General features: G+C 34.9%; 1 protein-coding gene across 4 annotated transcripts in view; it reads right to left on the bottom strand.

The window, feature by feature from the left end:
* The window catches only part of TFPI (tissue factor pathway inhibitor), a 68,977-nt gene that overhangs the window by 5,344 nt on the left and 41,538 nt on the right, over positions 1 to 22,095 (bottom strand). For 3 of the 4 annotated variants that reach the window (XM_068544804.1, XM_068544805.1, XM_068544806.1), the window contains 3 exons: positions 20,196 to 20,240; positions 14,456 to 14,632; positions 13,655 to 13,750 (listed from right to left, as the gene is read on the bottom strand). In XM_068544804.1, coding sequence (XP_068400905.1) covers positions 13,655 to 13,750; positions 14,456 to 14,632; positions 20,196 to 20,240 — 318 coding nt within the window. The remainder of the gene's footprint in view (positions 1 to 13,654; positions 13,751 to 14,455; positions 14,633 to 20,195; positions 20,241 to 22,095) is intronic. The other variant, XM_068544807.1, reaches the window with a different exon arrangement.

Raw genomic sequence — 22,095 nt, 5'->3', positions numbered from 1 at the left:
ACATGTTGTAATTGAGTCCAATATTGTGCAAGCTTTTCCAATAGGTATGTTGTGGATTCTCATCAATCCACAGCCAAGAATGTGAGATGATGAGATGGTTATCAGTTGCCACCACTTCTAATTCCATGAGTCATCCAAAGTCATCACCTATGTTCAGAAACAAATGAAATACCCCACAAGCAATTAGCCTGATTTGAGAAACAGAGAAAACAGAGGAAATTGCTATTCTTTGAACAATTATCCTCAGAAAGCACCCACAGATGCTTCATAGTATATGTGTAAGTATGATGATATGATTTATACATCAATTTCACTTTAGCATTTTGTACACAAGATGTCATTAGTCCACAGTAAGTTGAAAATAATAATATGGATGTACTTGTAAGTTGTACACTTCTTTTCAAATGTTTGTTAGTTATTATGTCTTAATAGCAATGCCCTACCTAAAGTTCCTTATTCCAGGACAGAGAGAGTTTTCTGATGACAGGGAACAAAATCATCCTTCTTTTTGCTTACAATCTAGAGTAAAACTGGCCCCATAACAAAATCAATTCCATTTCAACTTGAGCAAAAGTTGGCTTGGTAGGGCTTCCCTGGTGGCGCAGTGGTTGAGAATCTGCCTGCCAATGCAGGGGACACGGGTTCGAGCCCTGGTCTGGGAAGATCCCACATGCCGCGGAGCGGCTGGGCCCGTGAGCCACAATTACTGAGCCTGCGCGTCTGGAGCCTGTGCTCCGCAACGGGAGAGGCCGCGATAGTGAGAGGCCCGCGCACCGCGATGAAGAGTGGCCCCCACTTGCCGCAACTAGAGAAAGCCCTCGCACAGAAATGAAGACCCAACAACACAGCCAAAATAAATAAATTAAAAAAAAAATAAAGATATATTAAATGTGCACTTACTGACTTAGAAAAATAGTCACAATTATTAAGAGAGGAGGCACACTTTAAAAAAACGACATGAATAGTATAAAAAAAAAAAAAAAAGTTGGCTTGGTATATCTGGGGCTACAGTCCCTAGATTAAAGGTAACAAGGGACGTGTCTCTGTTATCACAGGCCAGGAGCCTCAAACATCATCATGGGAAAGCTAGAACCAAAACGATCTCTCCAGTGGGATCTGAAACCAAGGAGCATACACCACAGTTTTGGTGGAGAGATGTACCGGAGCTTCTGTCTTCCTTTGGCGACCCAGTCTTCCAACAGTTTGCCACTGACCAAAGCTACTCAGAAGCCAAAGAAAGAGCATGAAGAAGGCAGGGGATTAGTTTGAAAGCAAACAGACAGTTGACAGCACAGATCCATCAAAGAGAGTTTTACTTCCTGTTAAACTGTCCCAGGCATCAGATTGCCTCTACCCGAAACTCTTTGTGACTTCTGAATCAGAGGATGTGTGGAATGCTGCTTTCTGACAGCCTGGCATCTGGTGTGCAGACTTGAATTGTCCCTCTTACTGGATAGCAGCTCCCTACTCAGAAAGGGTCTGTCCATGACTGACCCGATGACAGTTGTTTGTCTATCTCATTTGTTTGTCCTGTTTTAATCACTACCTACACAGATCATCAAACACAACTCACATTTGACTCAGGTCAATATAGAGAAGTAAGAATATTTTGATTAGGGGGTTAAACCTTGAAATTAATCACTAAGAATGTTGTGTTTTAAATTTAAAAAATTATGTATTTAATAATGCAATAAATTATCATCAGTTGGGGAGTCGTCATAACGTCATTACTCTTCAGAAACATGAATTATACCCACTACATAAACTAATCTATTTCTCCTAAAATCATTTAAACTCTAAGCAGTTAAGACTATCATTGGGTTATTTTAGCATAAACAACAGAATTAAAATAATGAAGCAGATGGTTTCTCAAGGACATTTTAGCTACAAGGATTTTTTGGGTCCTTGATTATCGTCTGATTCAATCTCCAAAGGTGAGGAGATAGAAATTTTTTTGCCCCCTGTGAGGAGATAAGCTTGACTGTTTTCAATTAACATGTTTATTCTAGATAAACATAGGCACTCACCTATTCAAAATCCAGACTTTGATATCTACAGTGAAAGAAAATATAAAGGTTTTGAAGTAGTTGCACAATGTGATATTTTGGTCTAGATTATAATTATTCACAGAAATTTAAGATCGAATAAAAAGACGCTAACCTGACTTCTGTTCCTTTCCAAAGTAATTTTTTTTTTTTTTTTTTAAAGTGTATTTATGGCTGTGTTAGGTCTTCGTTTCTGTGCGAGGGCTTTCTCTAGTTGCCGCGAGCGGGGGCCACTCTTCATCGCGGTGCGCGGGCCTCTCACTATCGCTGCCTCTCTTGCTGCGGAGCACAGGCTCCAGAGGCGCAAGCTCAGTAATTGTGGCTCACGGGCCTAGCTGCTCCGCGGCATGTGGGATCTTCCCAGACCAGGGCTCGAACCCGTGTCCCCTGCATTGTCAGGCAGACTCTCAACCACTGCGCCACCAGGGAAGGGAAGCCCTTCCAAAGTAATTTAATGACCAAATGCATTCTGTCTTGATCTCGCCATGAATAACAATTTGGATAGCTTCCATTTAGAGGGTCTATGATAGATTTCAGAATTCAGGATCCACTTATATTCTGCCAGGAACTGCCGTGATGTAGTATGACTGGTAAACTATAAGGTGATGCTCCAGAGCCAGTTTTATATGTAAAGTGGCTTATGCAACTGCTTTGAAACTTATACAGTAAACTTTGAATTTTGTACTCACTTTGAATCTTTACTATGGTGTCTCTCTTACTGTCCCACTTTACATGCCTATATTTAGGCTTTTATTTTACCAACCAACTTAGGTTTTAGGAACCACCTCATCACTTGTTGAATAAATTATTTTTTGTCTTCTGAGATTGTTTTAGGGAATTGTTTTAGGGAATTGAATAACAAATCTTTCCCTTGAACAACAAATTCCTTTTTCCCATAATTTTATAGTGAAGAAAAATATAAAGATTTTTCTTTTCTAATTACACTTTATCATTGTAAAATGTTGAAATAATATAAAAGTATGACAAATATAAAACAGAAGTTCTCCATAATTTGACCCTTGCCCTTTAAATCACCACCAGTGGTTTGGGAATGTCTTCCCCCAAATCGTTTGCACATGCCAACACATATTAGTATACTGTTTTGTCTCATTATTATATTTGATAATATTTTCTGTCTTGTTTCCACATTTCTTCGTCTGTATACCTCATTCTTTTTAATGTATGCACAGTATTTAATTTTTTGAATTGACTACAGTATATTTAATCCATTATTGTGTCTACATAGATTACTTCCTTTTATTTTTTTCAGTTCCAGACAGTGGCTCATGAACATCCTTATTTACTGGTTCAGATACTTCTAGGAGATATTTCTAAAATTAGAATTGTGCAAAAGCTATATTCAATTTATAATTTGGTAGATGCTGTTGACTTTTCCACTAAAAGTTTATATAAATTTATACTTTTACAATAGTGTTTAAAAGTGCGTAAACAATTTAACAAAAAGAAAAGTGCCTGAAAGTTTTAACAAACTTGGACCTTACTGCATTGTATTTATTTACCATTTGTTGCTTTTATTTTCTCTTCATACCCACAAAAGTGGAGGTAATTGCTCATTACTCAAATGTTCTGCAAATATAATTTACGGAACCTAAGGTGCCATTGATTTGAAGATGCACTATTATTTTATGCACTGCTTATAAAGAAAAAAAAAATACAATTACACTGTTATATACCATAAGTTACAAGTTTCATCATGACCTGAACCATGTTAAAACATGGAAAAATATGTACCTCACAATCAATAAAACATTATAGTTTATCTTTTTGTGTCAACACACCAAAATTGAGCACATACATATACACATATACATATATAAACACACACAAAAAGCTGAGAGGGTATGTAATCAGTGGGAAAGATGATCACTGTAGAGATGGTTTTATGAGGTAGGGAGCTTAGAGTTTACAACTCTGCAAAATAGATTCTTTTGTGCTAAGCCTAGTCTATACTGCTGGGGATCCTCCAGAATCCACTTTTCCAGTATTTTATTTACTTCATGATGAGTTGGAAACAAAAATAGCAAAGAAATAGTAAAAGGAAATACGTTAGAATATTAATGGTGAGTGTCTCCGCATAATGCAAATATGGCTAATTTTTTTCTTCTACTTTTGTATTTTTTGCAAGTTGTCTTCAATTATAATGCTCAAATTATGTAATAATAACATATATTATATAATGAATGTTAGAGATATTATATAATAAAAATATTTTTAGGGGGATCCCAGTGTTATGGGGGTCACAAAGAAAGGCTAGAGATTAGAATCTATTTCTGATTAGGAATGAAGAATAAACCTGTCACCTGTAAATTTACTATTTACAGATAGTAAATTTGTACTACAGGGAAAGCATGTATCTCCATTCACTAGGTAGAACTGGTGTTAAATGGGTAGAAATTGACATACCATATAGAAAAGAGGGCAGGGAATGGGAAAACAAGCACTATAGAACTTATTTTTTCTGTGTGTACTGGGCCACTTAGCTGAGGTTGAAATGTAAGCTGCCAGGGCACTTGAAACTGAAAGGTCATGGGGAAATAGACTGTCAGAAAACTTGCCCAGACAAGGAAGCCCCACAGATTAAAAAGGAGGAAGGGAAATTAGGCAGATATTTATTCGGTTGGATTTCCTTGCCCAGATACTGCCTATTCCATGGACAAAGTTCACAAAACTATTTTCATCCAGGGATTTTTCTAAATAAAGCCATAAAGGAAGAAAGCCATAGTAAAATCACAAATTATGAGACTCTTATGAGTAAACTTATACTAAGATAATTATACCTTATAATACATTAGAAAAACTTCATATCTGCAACATTGAAAACCCTGTAAGATTTTAGTAAAAGGTGAAAAGTAATGCTTATTTAGTCCCTTTAGTCCCTGAAAGTCAGCTTTCAAGGAGGAATGAAATTTTAATAAGCAAGGGAGGTAGAGAGAATATAGGTGAAGGAAAGCACAGGTCCGAATATTCCTGGTTTGTTGAGGTACTTCGCAAACTCCAAGCTGTCTGAAGAGTGGAGTGCATGGAGAGTATAGTGGGACACAAGGCTGGAAAAGCAGATTTAGACAAAATTAAGAAGGTCCTTGAATACTAATATATTTGGTTTTTATGATGTAGACATTAATAAATGACTGAACATATAGAAGGATGAAAGAGACAAATTCTGATCAATCTTTATGCGTGAAACAAACACAACCAGGCATGTGTCAGCTAAATCCAGTAGGAGACTTGCAATAGGGGAGAATATAAGATAACCCTAACTAAAGCAGTTACAGTGGGAATGGCTAAAATTAAGCACCAGAGTGAATGTGGGTAGTGAGACAGCTAGAGAGAAGGTAATTCTAATACCTCTAGACTGGTTGACTTAGAAGATGGAATATTTCTAATGTATTATGAAATATAATTAGAGTATAAAATATAGTCAATAGTTTCAAAATTTGTCATTTTATCATGGCTTTCTTTCAATGTGGCTTTACTTAGAAAATTCCCTGAATGAAGATGGAATTGTGAACTGTGCCTATGGATTAGCCAGCACCTAGGCAAACAAACAAGTCCAAGACGTTAGATAGAAGATGGAACCCAGGTTTTGAGAAGACAGAAAATTTTAATTTTGACAATCCTTCAATGCAAGTACAACGTCATGACTCTGTCCTCCCTTCATCTATGCATGCCCCTATTTCTCAGGCATGCCTGTAAAAGACAAAACCACCCTCTTATTTATTATTATTAGACTCCCAGTCTGCATGACAAATCCTGTCATATAGAAGGCACTCAATTATTATTGAACTGAATCGAAATTTAGAAATATAACAGATCTGTACCTAAAGTCATAAGATAAAGTTGGAAACACAGGTTTGCAAGTCCTCTGATTAGAAGTAAGACCCAAAGACACGAAACACGTATTGGTATTTTATAATTATGTTTGAACTTTACAAGTGCTTTATGTTATTTCAGGTAATCATAGTATTAAGTATATTAAATACAGACACTTCAAATCAAGGTTACATACTTTAGTTGTATTAAAAATTATTACTAATAAAGTACATACAAATGATACCCCTGATTATTTTATTTTTTCCTGCTTTAAACCTCTGTTGATACTGGATAATCACTGATACCACCATCGTGAAAAATTCAAATATTAATACCTTTGAGCTCTTATTTGTGCTAAACACTGGGTTAAGATAAGTCATTACAATCTTCCCCGAAATTTTATGAGCTATTACTCTTCACGTATAACAAATGAAGAACCTGAGGCTGAAAGTTGTGCAATTTTTTTCAAGGCCACAGAGAGAGTCTGCAATAGCAGAATTGGAATTTAAACATCTTTCTGCCCATAAAGCCAATGTTCTTAACCACTATGATACATCTTCTGAAAACTAACTAGAAAATAAAAATAACTGAGCAAATATATTTTAATAATTATCAGGTAAAATGAAAGTTGTCACAACTTATCCTTTATGTTTCATTCTCAAAGTCTCTCTTCTTTGAAGCTCAGATTCAGTATGTCTTAGAAGCTTCTTACCCTCAGTTATATGAGTGGAGTTGGAATTTATCAAGTTTGAACAGGAGAAAGATACCTAATCAAAACAGGTCATCAAACAAGGAGGCTGAAAACAAGTTTTGGGAGAAACAGTGCTGAGCCAAACAGTATTCAGAGAGCTCAAACATTTGAAGGTGAGAATTATTGAGGAGTTGGCATGTTCAACCTGGGCAGATTCTAGAAATAGACCAAAGTTCCAGGATTTTATGCCCTCTCTGATCATATTTGCACTGGCCAGTTGGATCCATTTAATAGCATTAAGATGTGATAGAAAACTAGAAACCTCATTCTGTTGTGTCCCTAGGAAAGATAAAGTTGGAATGTTCCTAAAATACACATTTTATATCAATGCTTCTCAAATTCATTCCTGCAAAGATTGTCCAGCATTCAGATAGAAAAAGGGCAAAGACTTACACGCAACATAGAGTAGCACAGGGTTTTCTAACCTATTCCTATCTCATTCCTAACATGTCCTATAGCAGTCCACACCAAAATCATATTATAGGGATTTTTCCTTTTTAGCAAAACAACATGTGCCACCAAATAAATCAATGAATTAGTATTATTAATTTATTAGTTTGTAGTTTGTATTGTATTCATTTGTGAATAAGTTTTGATTTAGAGTTGTGTAATGGTCACATGCCAAAGAAGTTTATTCCTACCATCTTACTTGTTCATATAAAATTAATGTCATTCAAAATAATTTGGTTTTCAAAATGGAGGTCTGTGAATTTTCTCTTTTAAAGGTATCCGTATACTTTGAAACACTTCTCTGGAGGAATCTTATGACTGGGGCAAAAAATTTATCCTTGTTAAAACCAGAGATGGTCCAGGAAGAAAAGGATTAGCAAAAGTAGTCAGTGGTCACCTAGAGTGACTATATTCAGACGGCAGCACTCTTGGCAGAGATGAAGTGCTACATTTTTGTTTCTCACCAGCTCTCCTGCCAGGAAATAGTAGGTCTGATGAATCCTTACCACAAGTTGTTATTAATTTTTGTAAAGCCAGCTTGAAGGTACCTGATTCGCCGTGCAGGAATATTTAGATTATGAGGGAAGTTTCTGTGCTTCTTGGTTTGAGAACATAGTATGAAAAACAGGATACTACTTCTCTAGGACTATGGAAGTGGGTTGTTGATGAGTGGGGTTTTCCAGAATTGTTGACACTGCTTAGTGATTGATTAACTGTGGTATACAGCTAAGTGTGTAACTCTTTAGTTGATGGAAGTTATTTTCTTTCCAAAAAATTTCCATGGTTGTAATATTCTCCTTTATGTAACCACATCTTCAACAAGAGGCCGAATAGGTGACAACGTTCTCTTGCAAGTCTGTAAATTGACCATATCAGTAATGGTGTTTGGTGTCAATCAATCAATCAGGCAATTTCTGAGCATAACACCTCTTCCAGAAGGCTAATGATAACCAAAATTTTTTAAAAGATGTGTGTGTATGTGTGTGTGTGTGTGTGTGTGTGTGTGTGTTTCTTTTCTACCCATTTTTTTCACATATATATGGAATCCGGCCACTAGGTCATACAATGAACACAGTCAGGAGAGAGATAGAGTTCCAAGTACCCAAATGGCCTTTAGAATACCATCCAATCATTCTCCCTTGACCTGGAGGCTGCCAGGAAGCCACATGGGACTAGGTCAGGTATATAGATGTTCGTCTTCTTAAATAGCAAGTACCAGACTGGGTTGGCAATAGGCTTTTGAAGTCTACTCAAAGTTTTTTTTTCCAGAATATCATATAGCTGGTGTAGTTCCAAGGCAGCTATTAAGAGCTGATATACAGAAGCAAAGGAAGCTATGAACAGCAGAAGGATAATCCACTTTTTTCATGAATGAGTCAAGTCCACTCAGAAGGCCCAGTACCAATATGAACACTTGAAAACATTAGTTTTTCTTTGCTAGTTAGATGTTTATCAAAGAGATATATTGAGAGGAATGTATTAACTCTATGCATATAAATATTAAAACTTTATTAATAGTATCCTATGGAAGGCATCACATATACCATATAAATATTAAAGAAATACCAAAAAACAATTACTAACATATGCATAAAATTCTGTGTAATCTTAAAATGAATATGGATGCATGAATGCAGATGTTCAGAAAGACTTGGTAAGTGTGATCAGCATTCTTCCAACCGTCATTTGTTCTTTCTGTTGTAACTGTGGATTACAAAATTAATTAAGAAATAAAAAAAATATGAGTCTTCTATCCTGTGCCTAACAGTGGGATAAACACTAGGGGAGGGAAGTCTACAAAATATATAATCCATGGTCTCTTCCTTCAAAAAACTTGTAATCTAGTCAGTGAGGCAGAGCTGACACATCAAACAATATAAATATTAAATGAATCAAAATAAAAAGCCAGGGGGAAGAGAGAGGAAGAAGTCTTCCTTATGGTGGTAAAAAAGCAGCTTAGGGGCTTCCCTGGTGGCGCAGTGGTTGAGAATCTGTCTGCCAATGCAGGGAACACGGGTTCGAGCCCTGGTCTGGGAAGATCCCACATTACGCGGAGCAACTAGGCCCGTGAGCCACAACTATTGAGCCTGCGTGTCTGGAGCCTGTGCTCCGCAACAAGAGAGGCCGCGATAGTGAAGAGGCCCGCGCACCGCGATGAAGAATGGCCCCCGCTCGCCGCAACTAGAGAAAGCCCTTGCACAGAAACGAAGACCCAACACAGCCAAAAATAAATTAATTAATTAAAAAAAAAAAAAAAAAAAAAAGCAGCTTAGATACGATGAGGAAGGCCAGTGAGTTTTAGGTGGGAGAAAGCAGTGGATAACTTGTGTTTAATAATAATGAAGAGAGTGGATAATTTGTGTTTAATGACAATATCTATTCTGAATGGACAAAAAACTTTTTTATTTATAGGATAGTGAGACAAAATCTGGAATAGGTAGAGAGCTAACAGATAACAGACAAATTTAAGCCAAGTGGATGAGGCTAAATTAACACAGGGGAAAAAATGTATCCATTAATTTAAAAATCTTTTCTATAAAGCAAGAGAAATATGTAAATTTGCTTGACTCTAATATAATGAATATATCTAAGTAGGCCAGTTATGTCAAAAAAGGTCATATCTTATACATGTTATATATATAGCTCTCTGATTCTCCATCTCTGTCTTTTATGTCTATACATATATACACATATACATAAAATGTTTTAGTTGACTTATGCCTGATATATGACTACATTAATATTCTATGTAGTATATCTGAGTTATAGCTGACCTCTGCGATATCTATTTATTTATCCTCCTTATCTACCTATCTAATGTCTATAACATCTGGTTTGCCTGAGCTAGTATTAGTTCATGCTTATTTTTTTGGTATATCATGTTCTAACATATTGTGTTTTTAAAAAATTCAAATATGTTTTAAAATAAAACTATAATATTTATCCACCAAAATGACAAACACAATTTTCTGTCTATATGTATATATTTTAAATAAATAATTTTTTTTTTTTAGCATTCTCCTTTCATTTCTATTAGCATCCCAGTTTGGTTGACATATGATTGTTATAATCTAAACATGAAAGATTGATAGTCGAATGAAACAGGTTAGACTGAAAATGGAGAAGATGAGAATGGACATTTCATCAGAAAAAGCAATAGAATTTAATGACTGATTAGAACAGAAGTGATTAAAAGAGATTACCAAATACTCAAGCTGAAATAAATGGAAAAATGGTGGCAGAATTCTGAAAATTTGGAAAGCTGGAAATACTGAAAACTATAAAGAAAAATTTTACAAATAAAATTCTTTTGGTTTCAAAGCCCCATGATACTTCTGCATGCCAATATTCTCAATTTGTTTCTAGGAAACACATTTGAACTGTTTAAGTTTCCACATATGTATTTAGTTCTACTGTGAATTCTCTTTTAAAGGTTAATTGTAATTTTTTTACTGTATGTGTACTGAAGCACTTTTTTGAATAATTAGAGATTTTATAAGTGGCTGAAATACCACCTTTTCCTGCAAATGGGAACTTACAAAGAGTTGTTTTACAGATGAGAAACTAAGGCCTGGAAACTAAAGCTTGTATTGCTCTGAATTACGTGGGTAATAATGATAAATCATACTTATGTAGCACTGAATAGGTTTATCAGGCGCTGTCCTGAGCGAGTTATGTATATTGACTGATTCCACCTCACAATAAAACCTATGAGGTAAGTACTATATTATTACCATCCCCATTCTGCAGTGGGAAAAAATAAGGTTCTGAGAGGTTAAGAATTATCTTAAGGTTGCACAGCTGGTAAGTGAAAGAAATGGGATCTGAGACCAAGTCTTCAGGCTCAGGGTCATTTTCTCTTACCCACTATATTTTAGTGCCAATCCCAGCAGGAAAGTCAAGAAGAACCAGTTGTGACAGTCTTTCATTCTGAAGATCTTACACAGAACTGCATACATTTAGAGATACTGTGTTAGAATTATTTCTCTCCCACATGTACTGAGCACATATTTATTGTAACTACGAGGAGATCCTCACAATTCAGGACCAAAAATCAAAATCAAATAATTTGCTCTCACTTCTGCACAGGGCCATGCTTAAAAAACATTTATAAAAACCTCTTTAAGGAAGGGCAAGTTTCAACATTTGAGGTCACCTATGTAGCCTATTAATACTGAAATATGGAAATGAAAGGAGAAAATTAAACCTCAGTGGTGCTTAATAAGCATTCGAATATCTTGAGTCAAGAGGGTTCACTGGGACTTCGCTGGTGGCACAGTGGTTAAGAATCCGCCTGCCAGTGCAGGGGACACGGGTTTGAGCCCTGGTCCGGGAAGATCCCACATGCCGCGGAGCAACTAAGCCTGTGCGCCACAACTACTGAGCCTGCGCTCTAGAGCCCGCGAGACACAACTACTGAGCCCGCATGCCTAGAGCCCGTGCTCCGCAACAAGAGAAGCCACCGCAATGAGAAGCCCGCGCACCGCAATGAAGAGTAGCCCCCGCTCACCGCAATTAGAGAAAAGCCCATGCACAGCAACAAAGACCCAATGCAGCCAAAAATAAAATAAATAAATTAAAAAAAAAAAAAAAGAGGGTTCACTGGAAAAAATATATTCTCATGCTAATTTGCAATATTATGGTTGAGAATAAATAGCAATTTAAAAAAAATTACCAAACCATTTTCCAGTAACATTGAACAAAATCTCTAAAATGTTTTTCTATTATCATCAGAAAGAGAAACATTAAAATTATACTTATAAATATTTCACTTAATAACAATAACACAATCTAGCTATATTTTTGGGATATTCAAATACCTAAGGATTATTTTTAATACAAAGAATTTTAAATGAATGCTATTCTATTTGTATTGTGGGGCATGTTCTTATTCCTGTACACTGCATCAAAACCTTAAAGGATTTACATCTTTTCAAAAGAACTAATATCCACAGAGAACATTACACATTTGCTAAAACCTTGAACAAGTTTTTACATAAACATAGGACTGTATTTTCTTAAATTATTATAAAATGTATTTATATAATTGCAAGCAGTGACAGATGTAATACTTCACTGCTCTAATTATAAAATCTAAAGACCTGAAGGCATTTTGAATATACCAACTCCCTCTGAAATTTTGCATGCTCTTTATGACACTGCAAGTACTATTGGAACACTATTTGAATGCCTACAATTTGGGGAATTTAGTCACTGAAGCACTCATTCATTTTTGAAGACCTCACATTAAAAATAAACACTTTACAGAAAGAAATTTGTACTTCAGATTTCATTCATTAATTCTGATTCTTAGGCTGGGTTGAGGGAGATAAGGAACAGGGGGATGTGGACAGGGAAGACTGAAATGGAGAAGATTGAGTGAGGCATGTACAGAATTTAATTTTCCTTTCACATGACAGTGTTTCAAGTACTGAGAGTATATATAATGCTCTCTCTTAGATCTCACATCTCCTTACACTTTCCAGTCCTTCTAAGTCTCGGTCCAGTGACTTCTAAGGTATGGCATTCAGGGCTGAAGCAAGTCCACAGACATCATCAGGTCAATGTAGGACTATATTCCTCATTCTAGATAAATCACAGTCAACATTTGCAGTCCCTTAAATCCATCTGGGCAGAAGTTTTGCTTGCTTGTTTGTTTTTTGTAAAGAAAGATGCTCAAAGACATTCTGGTTCTGAACCCCATCCAATTCTGACACATGGCTGGGGCAGAGAACCTGTCCCCCAGACACTATGTCTCTTTTTACCCTAAGGCTGCAATTTTAATAGCCACAGAACTCTCAACACATGCCAACTTTACGTTTAACACTTATACGGACTGCTTCTAAGCAAAATCTCCAATTTCTGAATAAGCACTAGTGATTTTTTAAATTTAGAAAGAACCTTACATTCATCCCATTAACTTTCTACTTTTTAGGATGTTTCTGTCTAGATATCTGTGGTGTCTGGTTATGTTTTCCAGTATTTTCACTATTTTCCCAGCTCTGCATTGTTGTGAGCATATTTCCTGTATGTTTGTTTAAATTTGACAAATATGTTGACAGGACAGAGTCCAGAAAAGTGTTCTGCATACATCCCAAAGAAAATTCTCTCAGAGTGACATAGGCTCACGGATGGTTAGTCACCGAATTCCTAATCTGTCCTGTGACTAACACCAGAGAGCTTCTCCAATGCTATGCTCAATTTAACAGCACTTTAGGCTGCTTTTGACACACTGCTGCCATTACGATGATTTACAATTAGATACTGAGGTTGATAATTCCTAGCATTATTTTATAAGATAAATTTGGTGCAGAGTTAAATATCGTGTAAAAGTTTTCATGGGATATGTAATCAAAAGCCTACTACAAAGCATACTTTAAAATAGATTAGGAAAATTATCACTTTTCTGGGACAACAGGTCTTAAGCAATTTTGAATCTCAGTATTTCAACACACCTATTATTAAATAACAAAAGAAGTATAATTTTCTAAAAAGCATAGTTCTCATATACATTCTATTTCTATTGTAACCATGATAAAATTTTTCTGGCAGCAATTAAAATAAAAGAGAGTCTTACCGAAGAAGCTGGGTACCTTGGTAGGCTGGGGAGTCAAGGAGTCGTTATTCACAGCACCAAGCTGGGTTCTATAATCATCCACCTGGAAATCATTCACTGGAAAAAAATACAGCCAATTAAAATAGAAGACATTTTCACAAGCTCATAGTTGTACACATAAAGCAAAGCACAGAAGTTGTGTTAAGAAAAGTAGATGTCTAGAAATTTTATTCACATTGGTATGTTAAATTAGTGAACAGTGAATCTTTATATATCTTTATATCTCTTATATATATAAGATATATATATATCTTTATATATCTTTATATCTTTATATATATATATCTTATACGATAATATTTCCACGAGTAACTTTGTCAAAGTTCTTTGTCAAAACAAGAAAGGTAACAATTAATGTTTAAGTCACTCCTTTAATTAATTTTAGGGTCAGATAAAACTGACTGATTTTAGGTGGTAGTTTCCAAAGAACCACGTGCTCTCAAATTGTTATAAGCCTAAGGGATTTCAGCAGTCCTACTCTTGTGCCTAAATTGTACTACAGTATTCTCAGAAAGGAAAATTAAATAATGTAACCTAAAGACAATTTCTATGGAAATAATTTCCACTATAAATTTCTTAATTCTCTGTTTCTTAAATAAACTAACATGGTGACTAATTTCTATCAGATTAAGAGTGACTACAGTGGATCTTCATTTGCATGGCTGCAACAAAATCTGGGTAAGCCTGAACATCCTCTAGGATGCCTTACTTTAAAAAGAATGCCTATAAAATGAAGTAAAAGGAGATGAGAAATGAACGTACATGTGTCCTCACAGGTGTCCTTGCATTCTTCCAGTGATTCAAAGTTGTTGAGATTGCCAAGGCACCCACCATACTTGAAGCGTTCACACTGCTTTGATTGATTGTTATAAAAATACCTAGTAATATAACCTCGACAGATTCCAGCATCTTCTTCCAAAAAGCAGAAATCTGGCTTTTCTAGAAATTATAAAAATGTCAGAAAGCAATATTCCTTTTTGTGAATAACTTAATTATGTTAATTAAAAATATAAATGGTTAAGTTGAAGTTATTTAAGGAGTAAATATGAAAAGATAAAGATAAAAGGTAAAATGTACCTTCATCCACAACTATACTATATCTACTGTGACATTTAGAATAAGGGAGTTACAACTGTTGTCATACACTGTGTCTATTGGAATTTCAAATGCTAAATTTCTCATAGTAAATTAGTAGGGCATTAACTATCAGCTCTTTCATGAACTGGGAGAATAAAAGATATTGGGTTTTTTTACCCTTGGTTTGGAAGTCCAAAGTATTATGGCAAAAATTTGGTTTAATTATTTTTATTAAGCTTATGTGTATCAACATTTAGGAAAGATCTAAAAATAGTTCTTATTTTTCAGGTGTGCAGTCTCATTTAAGTATACTTTGTTGCTTCATGAGAATGGTTTCAATTTTTAGAAAATGGAGACGCTTTGAGGGGTATGGAAGCTTTCATGGCTATACTTAGAAGTTCCTGAATTCTTATGCTGAAATTAATATCTGTATTAGGTATGACATCCTCCACCACTGTGTCTCTTATTTTTCTTCCAGGCATTGGAATGACTCCAATAGTGCAGCGGCAGACAGGAAATACATGTTCAGGGATTGGAGAGGCTTTTGAAAAAGTCTAATACCCATTCTTTGATAGTGCCCCAAACCAGGCTAAACGTAGCTGTCACAAAAGTTGTACCACTGTGAGCTATTCCCATGGTAACAATTTGTGGTTAAGTTTAATATATGGGACAAGGAAAAATCCTACTTCTTTATATTTTTATAATACACCTTATCTTTGATAAAGGAGGCAAGAATATACAATGGAGAAAAAACAGCCTCTTCAATAAGTGGTGCAGGGAAAACTGGACAGCTACATGTAAAAGAATGAAATTAGAACACTCCCTAACACCACACACAAAAATAAACTTCAAATGGATTAAGGGCCTAAATGTAAGGCCAGACACCATGAAACTCTTAGAGGAAAACATAGGCAGAACACTCTATGACATAAATCACAGCAAGATCCTTTTTGACCCACCTCCTAGAGAAATGGAAATAAAAACAAAAATAAACAAATGGGACCTAATGAAACTTCAAAGCTTTTGCACAGCAAAGGAAACCATAAACAAGACCAAAAGACAACCCTCAGAATGGGAGAAAATATTTGCAAATGAAGCAACTGACAAAGGATTAATCTCTAAAATATATAAGCAGCTCATGCAGCTCATGCTCAATATCAAAAAGCAAACAACCCAATGCAAAAATGGGTAGAAGACCTAAATAGACATTTCTCCAAAAAAGATATACAGATTGCCAACAAACACATGAAAGGAAGCTCAACATCACTAATCATTAGAGAAATGCAAATCAAAACTACAATGAGGTATCACCTCACACTGGTCAGAATGGCCATCATCAAAAAATCTAGAAACAATAAATGCTGGAGAGGGTGTGGAGAGAAGGGAACCCTCTTGCACTGTTGGTGGGAATGTAAATTGATACAGCCACTATGGAGAACAGTATGGAGGTTCCTTAAAAAACTAAAAATAGAACTACCATATGACCCAGCAATCCACTACTGGACATATACCCTGAGAAACCATAATTCAAAAAGAGTCATGTACAACAATGTTCACTGCAGCACTATTTACAATAGGCAGGACATGGAAGCAACCTAAGTGTCCATCAACAGATGAATTGATAAAGGAGATGTGGCACATATATACGATGTAATATTACTCAGCCATAAAAAGGAAAGAGATTGAGTTATTTGTAGTGAGGTGGATGGACCTAGAGTCTGTCATACAGAGTGAAGTAAGTCAGAAAGAGAAAAACAAATACTGTATGCTAACACATATATATGGAATCTATAAAAAAAAAAAAAAAATGGTTCTGAAGAACCTAGGGGCAGGACAGGAGTAAAGACACAGTCATAGAGAATGGACTTGAGGACACTCGGAGGGGGAAGGGTAACCTGGGACAAAGTGAGAGAGTGGCATGGACTTATATACACGACCAAATGTAAAATAGATAGCTACTGGGAAGCAGCTGCATAGCACAGGGAGATCAGCTCAGTGCTTTGTGACCACCTGGAGGGGTGGGATAAGGGAGGGTGGGAGGGAGACGCAAGAGGGAGGGGATATGGGGATATATGTATATCTATAGCTGATTCACTTTGTGATACAGCAGAAACTAACACAACATTGTAAAGCAATCATACTCCAATAAAGATGTTAAAAAAAAAAAGTTCAGGTGCACCCCGCCCCCCAGGCTTCTGACCAACAAGGCCATAAATCTGAGGTTCCACACACCCCTCTTTGGGTTTGATTAATTTGGCTCACGGAACTCCAGAAAAGTTTTCTTACTAGATCACCAGTTTATTACAAAAGGACATAATTCAGGAACAGCAAGGTGGAGGAGATGCACAGGGCAAGGTATGTGGGAAGGGGCGGAGCTTCCCTCTCCAGGCATCCACTCTTCCCGAATCTCCCCAAGTTCAACAACGCGGAAGTTCCCTGAACTCCGTCCTTTTGTGTTTTTATGGAGGCTTCATTACACAGTCATGAATAATTAAATCATTGGCCATTGGTGATTGAACGCAACCTCCAGCCCCTCTCCCCTCCCCCGAGGTGGTGGAGGGGGGCTGGGATTGAAAGTTCCAACCCTCTTATCAAGGGGTTGGCTCCCCCGGCAACCAGCACCGCCCCCCCCCAACTTAGGAGCTGTCCCGGAAGTCACATCATTAACATAACAAAAGACACCTTTAAGGCTCAAGTCAGGAAATTCCAAGGGTTTTTGGAGCTCTGTGCCAGGAACAACAGGAGGAAGACCAACTGTATCTTTATTATAAATCACAATATCACAAATATGAAACATTCAAACAACCCAACAGCAAAATAAGCAATGGATTTAAATAGGCAATTCATGAAGATGTTCAACTTCACTCAAAATTAAAAGGAATGCCTATTAGAACCACACCGAGGCCTAGGTGTCTAGGCCAAGAGAAATGAAATCACATGTGCACACAAAAACTTGAACCCTAATGTACCTAGCAACATTATTCCCAAATGCCAAAAGGTGGAAACAACCCAAATGTCTATCAATCATCTGATAAATGGATAAACAAAATGTGGTCTATCCATATAATGGAATATTATCCTGTCATAAAAAGGAATGAAGTACTGAGATCTGCTACGACATGGATGAACCTTGACAACGTTATGCTGAGTGAAATGAGTCAGACACAAAAATCCATATATTATCCATATATATCCATATATCCATATATTATATGATTTCATTTTTATGACACATCCAGAATAGGCCAATCTATAGATGCAGAAAGTGGATTAATGGTTGCCTGGGGCTGGGGGAGCCAAAGGAAATGGGGCAGTGTCTGTTAGTGATTACAGAGGGTTGTTTTTGGGGGGGGGGTGATAAAAATGTTCTAAAATTGATTATGCTGATGGTTGCACAACACAAAATATACTAAAATTATTAAATTGTGCACTTTAAATGGCTGAACTGTTTAGCATGTGAATTATATCTCAGTAAAGCCGTTTTAAAAAAGTTTTAAAATATACTGTATTACAAGAGAAAGAAAAATACATTTGATCACTAATTTGATTTGTTTAGGTCTTAGTATGTATTTATGAAATTTTAAATCATATTAACAAATAATATAAGAATTCTATGTTTAACAAAAGGGGGTAGGTAAAAAATATTGCATACAAAGAAGAGAAAACAGTAACAAATTATTCTGAAAATATGATTAAGGAATTATACAACTGAAAGTTGCCATATTTATATGAGGCCCCATTCTAGGACATACATTTATTTTAGGAGTTGAAATTGCATACTTGTAAAATAATTCTGCTTAGGCCTAGAGTTTAAAATATCTACGGTCACAAATTAAGAAATTCATTCCCAATATTCCTCAGATAAATAAAGTTTTAACGTTCGTGTTGAATCTGCATACACAATCCTTGCTCTAAATTGATGCTCAGTTAAAACCCAGAATGCAGGCTTTAAGCTATATGCCAACTTCCACAAACCACATGATTTTCACTACTAACTTTTGTTTGAGGCTGCATACTTGGCAATTGTCTTAAACAAAACTTTCTCCCAACAGGGTTGTAAAGAATCCCCATTGTCTTTATAACTGTTCTGATGTGATGTTAGGAAGCATATCACAAAGTTGACTTCAAATCAATACGCTTAAAGGCCTTCCTTATGGATTGGTTTTAGCATCTGAACATTTTTTACACATATGAATAGTATCCATAGCTTTATTCTCTAACTTTCATATATAATATCAAATAAGAATGTTTCAATTCTGAATCATTAAATATAAATTAAGTAGCATAATTTTCCAGTAAATTTCCCCTGCATATAATTTCTTCCTAAATCTACATTTTTGAAAAAAATATGCTAATGTTTAAATGTTGAAGATATCATCTTTTACTTGATGGACAAAAAAACCTCTGTTTATAAATATGCTGTATTCTTTGATGTTACAGATAAGAAGAATTTCATTTAATTGAAGTACTGAACACTTTTGTAAAAATTAATTCAATATTTATAGAAAGTTATTTTAAAACTTGTAAATAAATACATTTACTTATGTTGTTTGTACAAACTTTGCTGAATTTATTTTATAAATTTTGATTGAAATTCTGGACAGTAGATTGTCTTAAGCTTATCAGTAAGTTATAGAATTTTTCAGCTCTTTCCCACACAATTAAATCAAAGTTAGTAAAACTAAAATTCACTTTGAATTATGTAGCTTTTTCATGTCCTGAGTTAAATAATTTGATCTTTTTGTTCAATATTTTCTCATTTAAATGTAAATGCTGTGAATGGTAATTGAGCAAAGTCAGCTTCTAGACCTTTATTAAAAGGAGCATGTCTTTCTTCATCTCTTGTAACATTTTTCTTGTACTGATATAATATATTCACCAAAAAGTAATTATTTTTAGTTTAAAAACTATAAATAATTTAAATCACAAAATCAAAAATATGCAAATGCTACATAATGTTGACAAAAGCAATTATTTATTGTTAAATATCTCCACTTATTTTTGCATACAGACTGTTGACAACTCAAAGGCATATATACATTCAGGGTAATACTGGATGAAACTTGCTAAAGCCACATAATGCTGAGATTATGAAAGGATTAGAGATCTGAGAACTAAAGTAAGAACAGCAACATCTAAATCGCTATTCGGGGGATGTTAAAATAGCATGTGCATGGCTCTGGATTGTCACTGATCTAATACCAGATATCACACTCTGTTAGAATGAGTAAACACAGTGTTTGAAGTCTTCCTTTACCAAATATCATGTATGCTATTTCTACTTTTTCATTATATCCACTGAAACAAAACACCATTTCAAAGATAACATGGATTTATGATGAATCTCATAGCAGGGAAAGCTAAGAATTGAATTGCCAAGTGCCTTATGTAAATGCTACTAATGAGCATACAAATGAACATTCACCTTTTTGCAGTGTTGTCTTTGTCCTTCTAGTTTTCTTTGGATAATCTGCAAGAAAAACAGTGTATATGTATCAATTACCACAATTTATAATATAATGTTATGACTTTCAATTTAACAAACTAGGGTGATATGTTTATTACTAGTAAAGTTATTCTTATACAGAATGTCAATAAATAAATTTCTTATTTTCTCTAAAGATTAAATTAAATTATTACAGTATAACCATGAAGTCACCCACATTTTAAGATAATAATGTCTCAAAAACTATTTTAAAACGTTCCAACACATTTACAAAAATAATAATTCATGGTGAACTAAGTTTGCTATTCAAAATATCTATGATTAAAATAGTTATTTATTAAAATAATGTGAAATGTGAAAGTAATTCAAACAGCCTATTTTGCCTATAAAAACAGATCATTTCTGTAGAGGAATGGGAGTAGGGGTGAAAGGAACCAGAATTACCTCCTTCCTCCATTCCTTCTTCTGCTTCATTATCTTAATCCAATTACAAGTGTCATTATTATTTCCAATTACAGAGGAGAAATGAAGCAAATGGTATCTGTGATGTATTTTTTGGTTTAATCTCATAGAATTATTGGAATTACTCCACTTAAGAACTAGAATGCTACTTGTCTTTGACCCATGGTATTTCAAGTATGGATTCTAAATTCTAATTTAAAAGATAATGAAATTCAAATTGATATATTATGTAAAATTTTGATTTGTTCACGTAAACATTAGGAAAACTAAGTGATATTTGATTTGTTGTATAATCATTTGTTTTACAGAAAAAAGCTTTGTTCAAGGCAGCTTATTATTAGTTGTATGGCCAGAGAGACACAAAGGGAGGGAGAGAGAGAGAGGCAAGAGAGAGAATATGAGTATGAGTTGGCTTAAATGCCCCTTTCAGCCAGTGATCAATCAGGTTATTCTTTGGAGAGCAAAATGTCTATGAATGATAAGGTGATGTGGTTCATCTCCCTTTTGAACTTTACTATGTTTTATTCAACAGTCTTTGTAAAAAGATGTATGTGTGTGTATGTGTGGAATTCTAATTGTATTTTAAATGTTAAGAAAACCTGATTTTTTTTTATTGTAAATAACCAACCCCCATTAATGTTTTTAGATGGTGGATTGTCATAATAAGCTTACATTAAAATATTTTAATGTACAATTATTATGTTACATTTTTAATTTATGGAGGCAGGGAAAGAATATATACATATAAACAGTATATAAGACTAGAGTGCTGAGTAATCATTTTTGCTCTGTTTTACCTACTGACAATAGCCACAGAACAGGAACCTAGAGATGCTTGATTTCAATATTCATGCAATATTAAAAGAGAGAACTTGTTCCTTTCTGGTTTCATCCCAAATCAGAGTAGTTCACCTGGTATACATGCAAACTAACTCAAATAATGTATTTTAGCACATTCGAATTTTAGATGTATTTAAATTACCAATGATTATCTTTGAGGATTCTGAAAATAACAATCAGGGATACCCTATTTAATTTATTTTTATGCCAATTACAGTCTGAAAAGATAGATAAGGTTTACAGCAAATTATCCAAGTTATCATATTTTCCTAGATTTATGCAGAACATAACACTTATTAATGATGTCTTAAGGAATAATGAGAGTATGTTTTACTAATTCTTATTTTAGTAATTCCTTGAACTCCAATGTATATGAATTCACATTTTAATATTTCATTATGAATATTAAAATTAATATCAAAATTAATTCATAATTACCTGATACATTTAAACAATTGTAAAAAAAATTTTTTTTTTTGCCCTATTCTTTCTTCATCTTTTTGTTTTCTGTTGGGAAAGGGGAGGGTAAAATCTGAACGCTAACTTTTATATTTCATATTTGTTGATGTCAGCCTAG

Source organism: Eschrichtius robustus, chromosome 5 (genome assembly GCF_028021215.1).
Source record: "Eschrichtius robustus isolate mEscRob2 chromosome 5, mEscRob2.pri, whole genome shotgun sequence".
NCBI lineage: Eukaryota > Metazoa > Chordata > Mammalia > Artiodactyla > Eschrichtiidae > Eschrichtius > Eschrichtius robustus.
The sequence above is the reverse complement of the archived record's forward strand: the minus strand, read 5'-3'. Positions and strand labels throughout refer to the sequence as shown.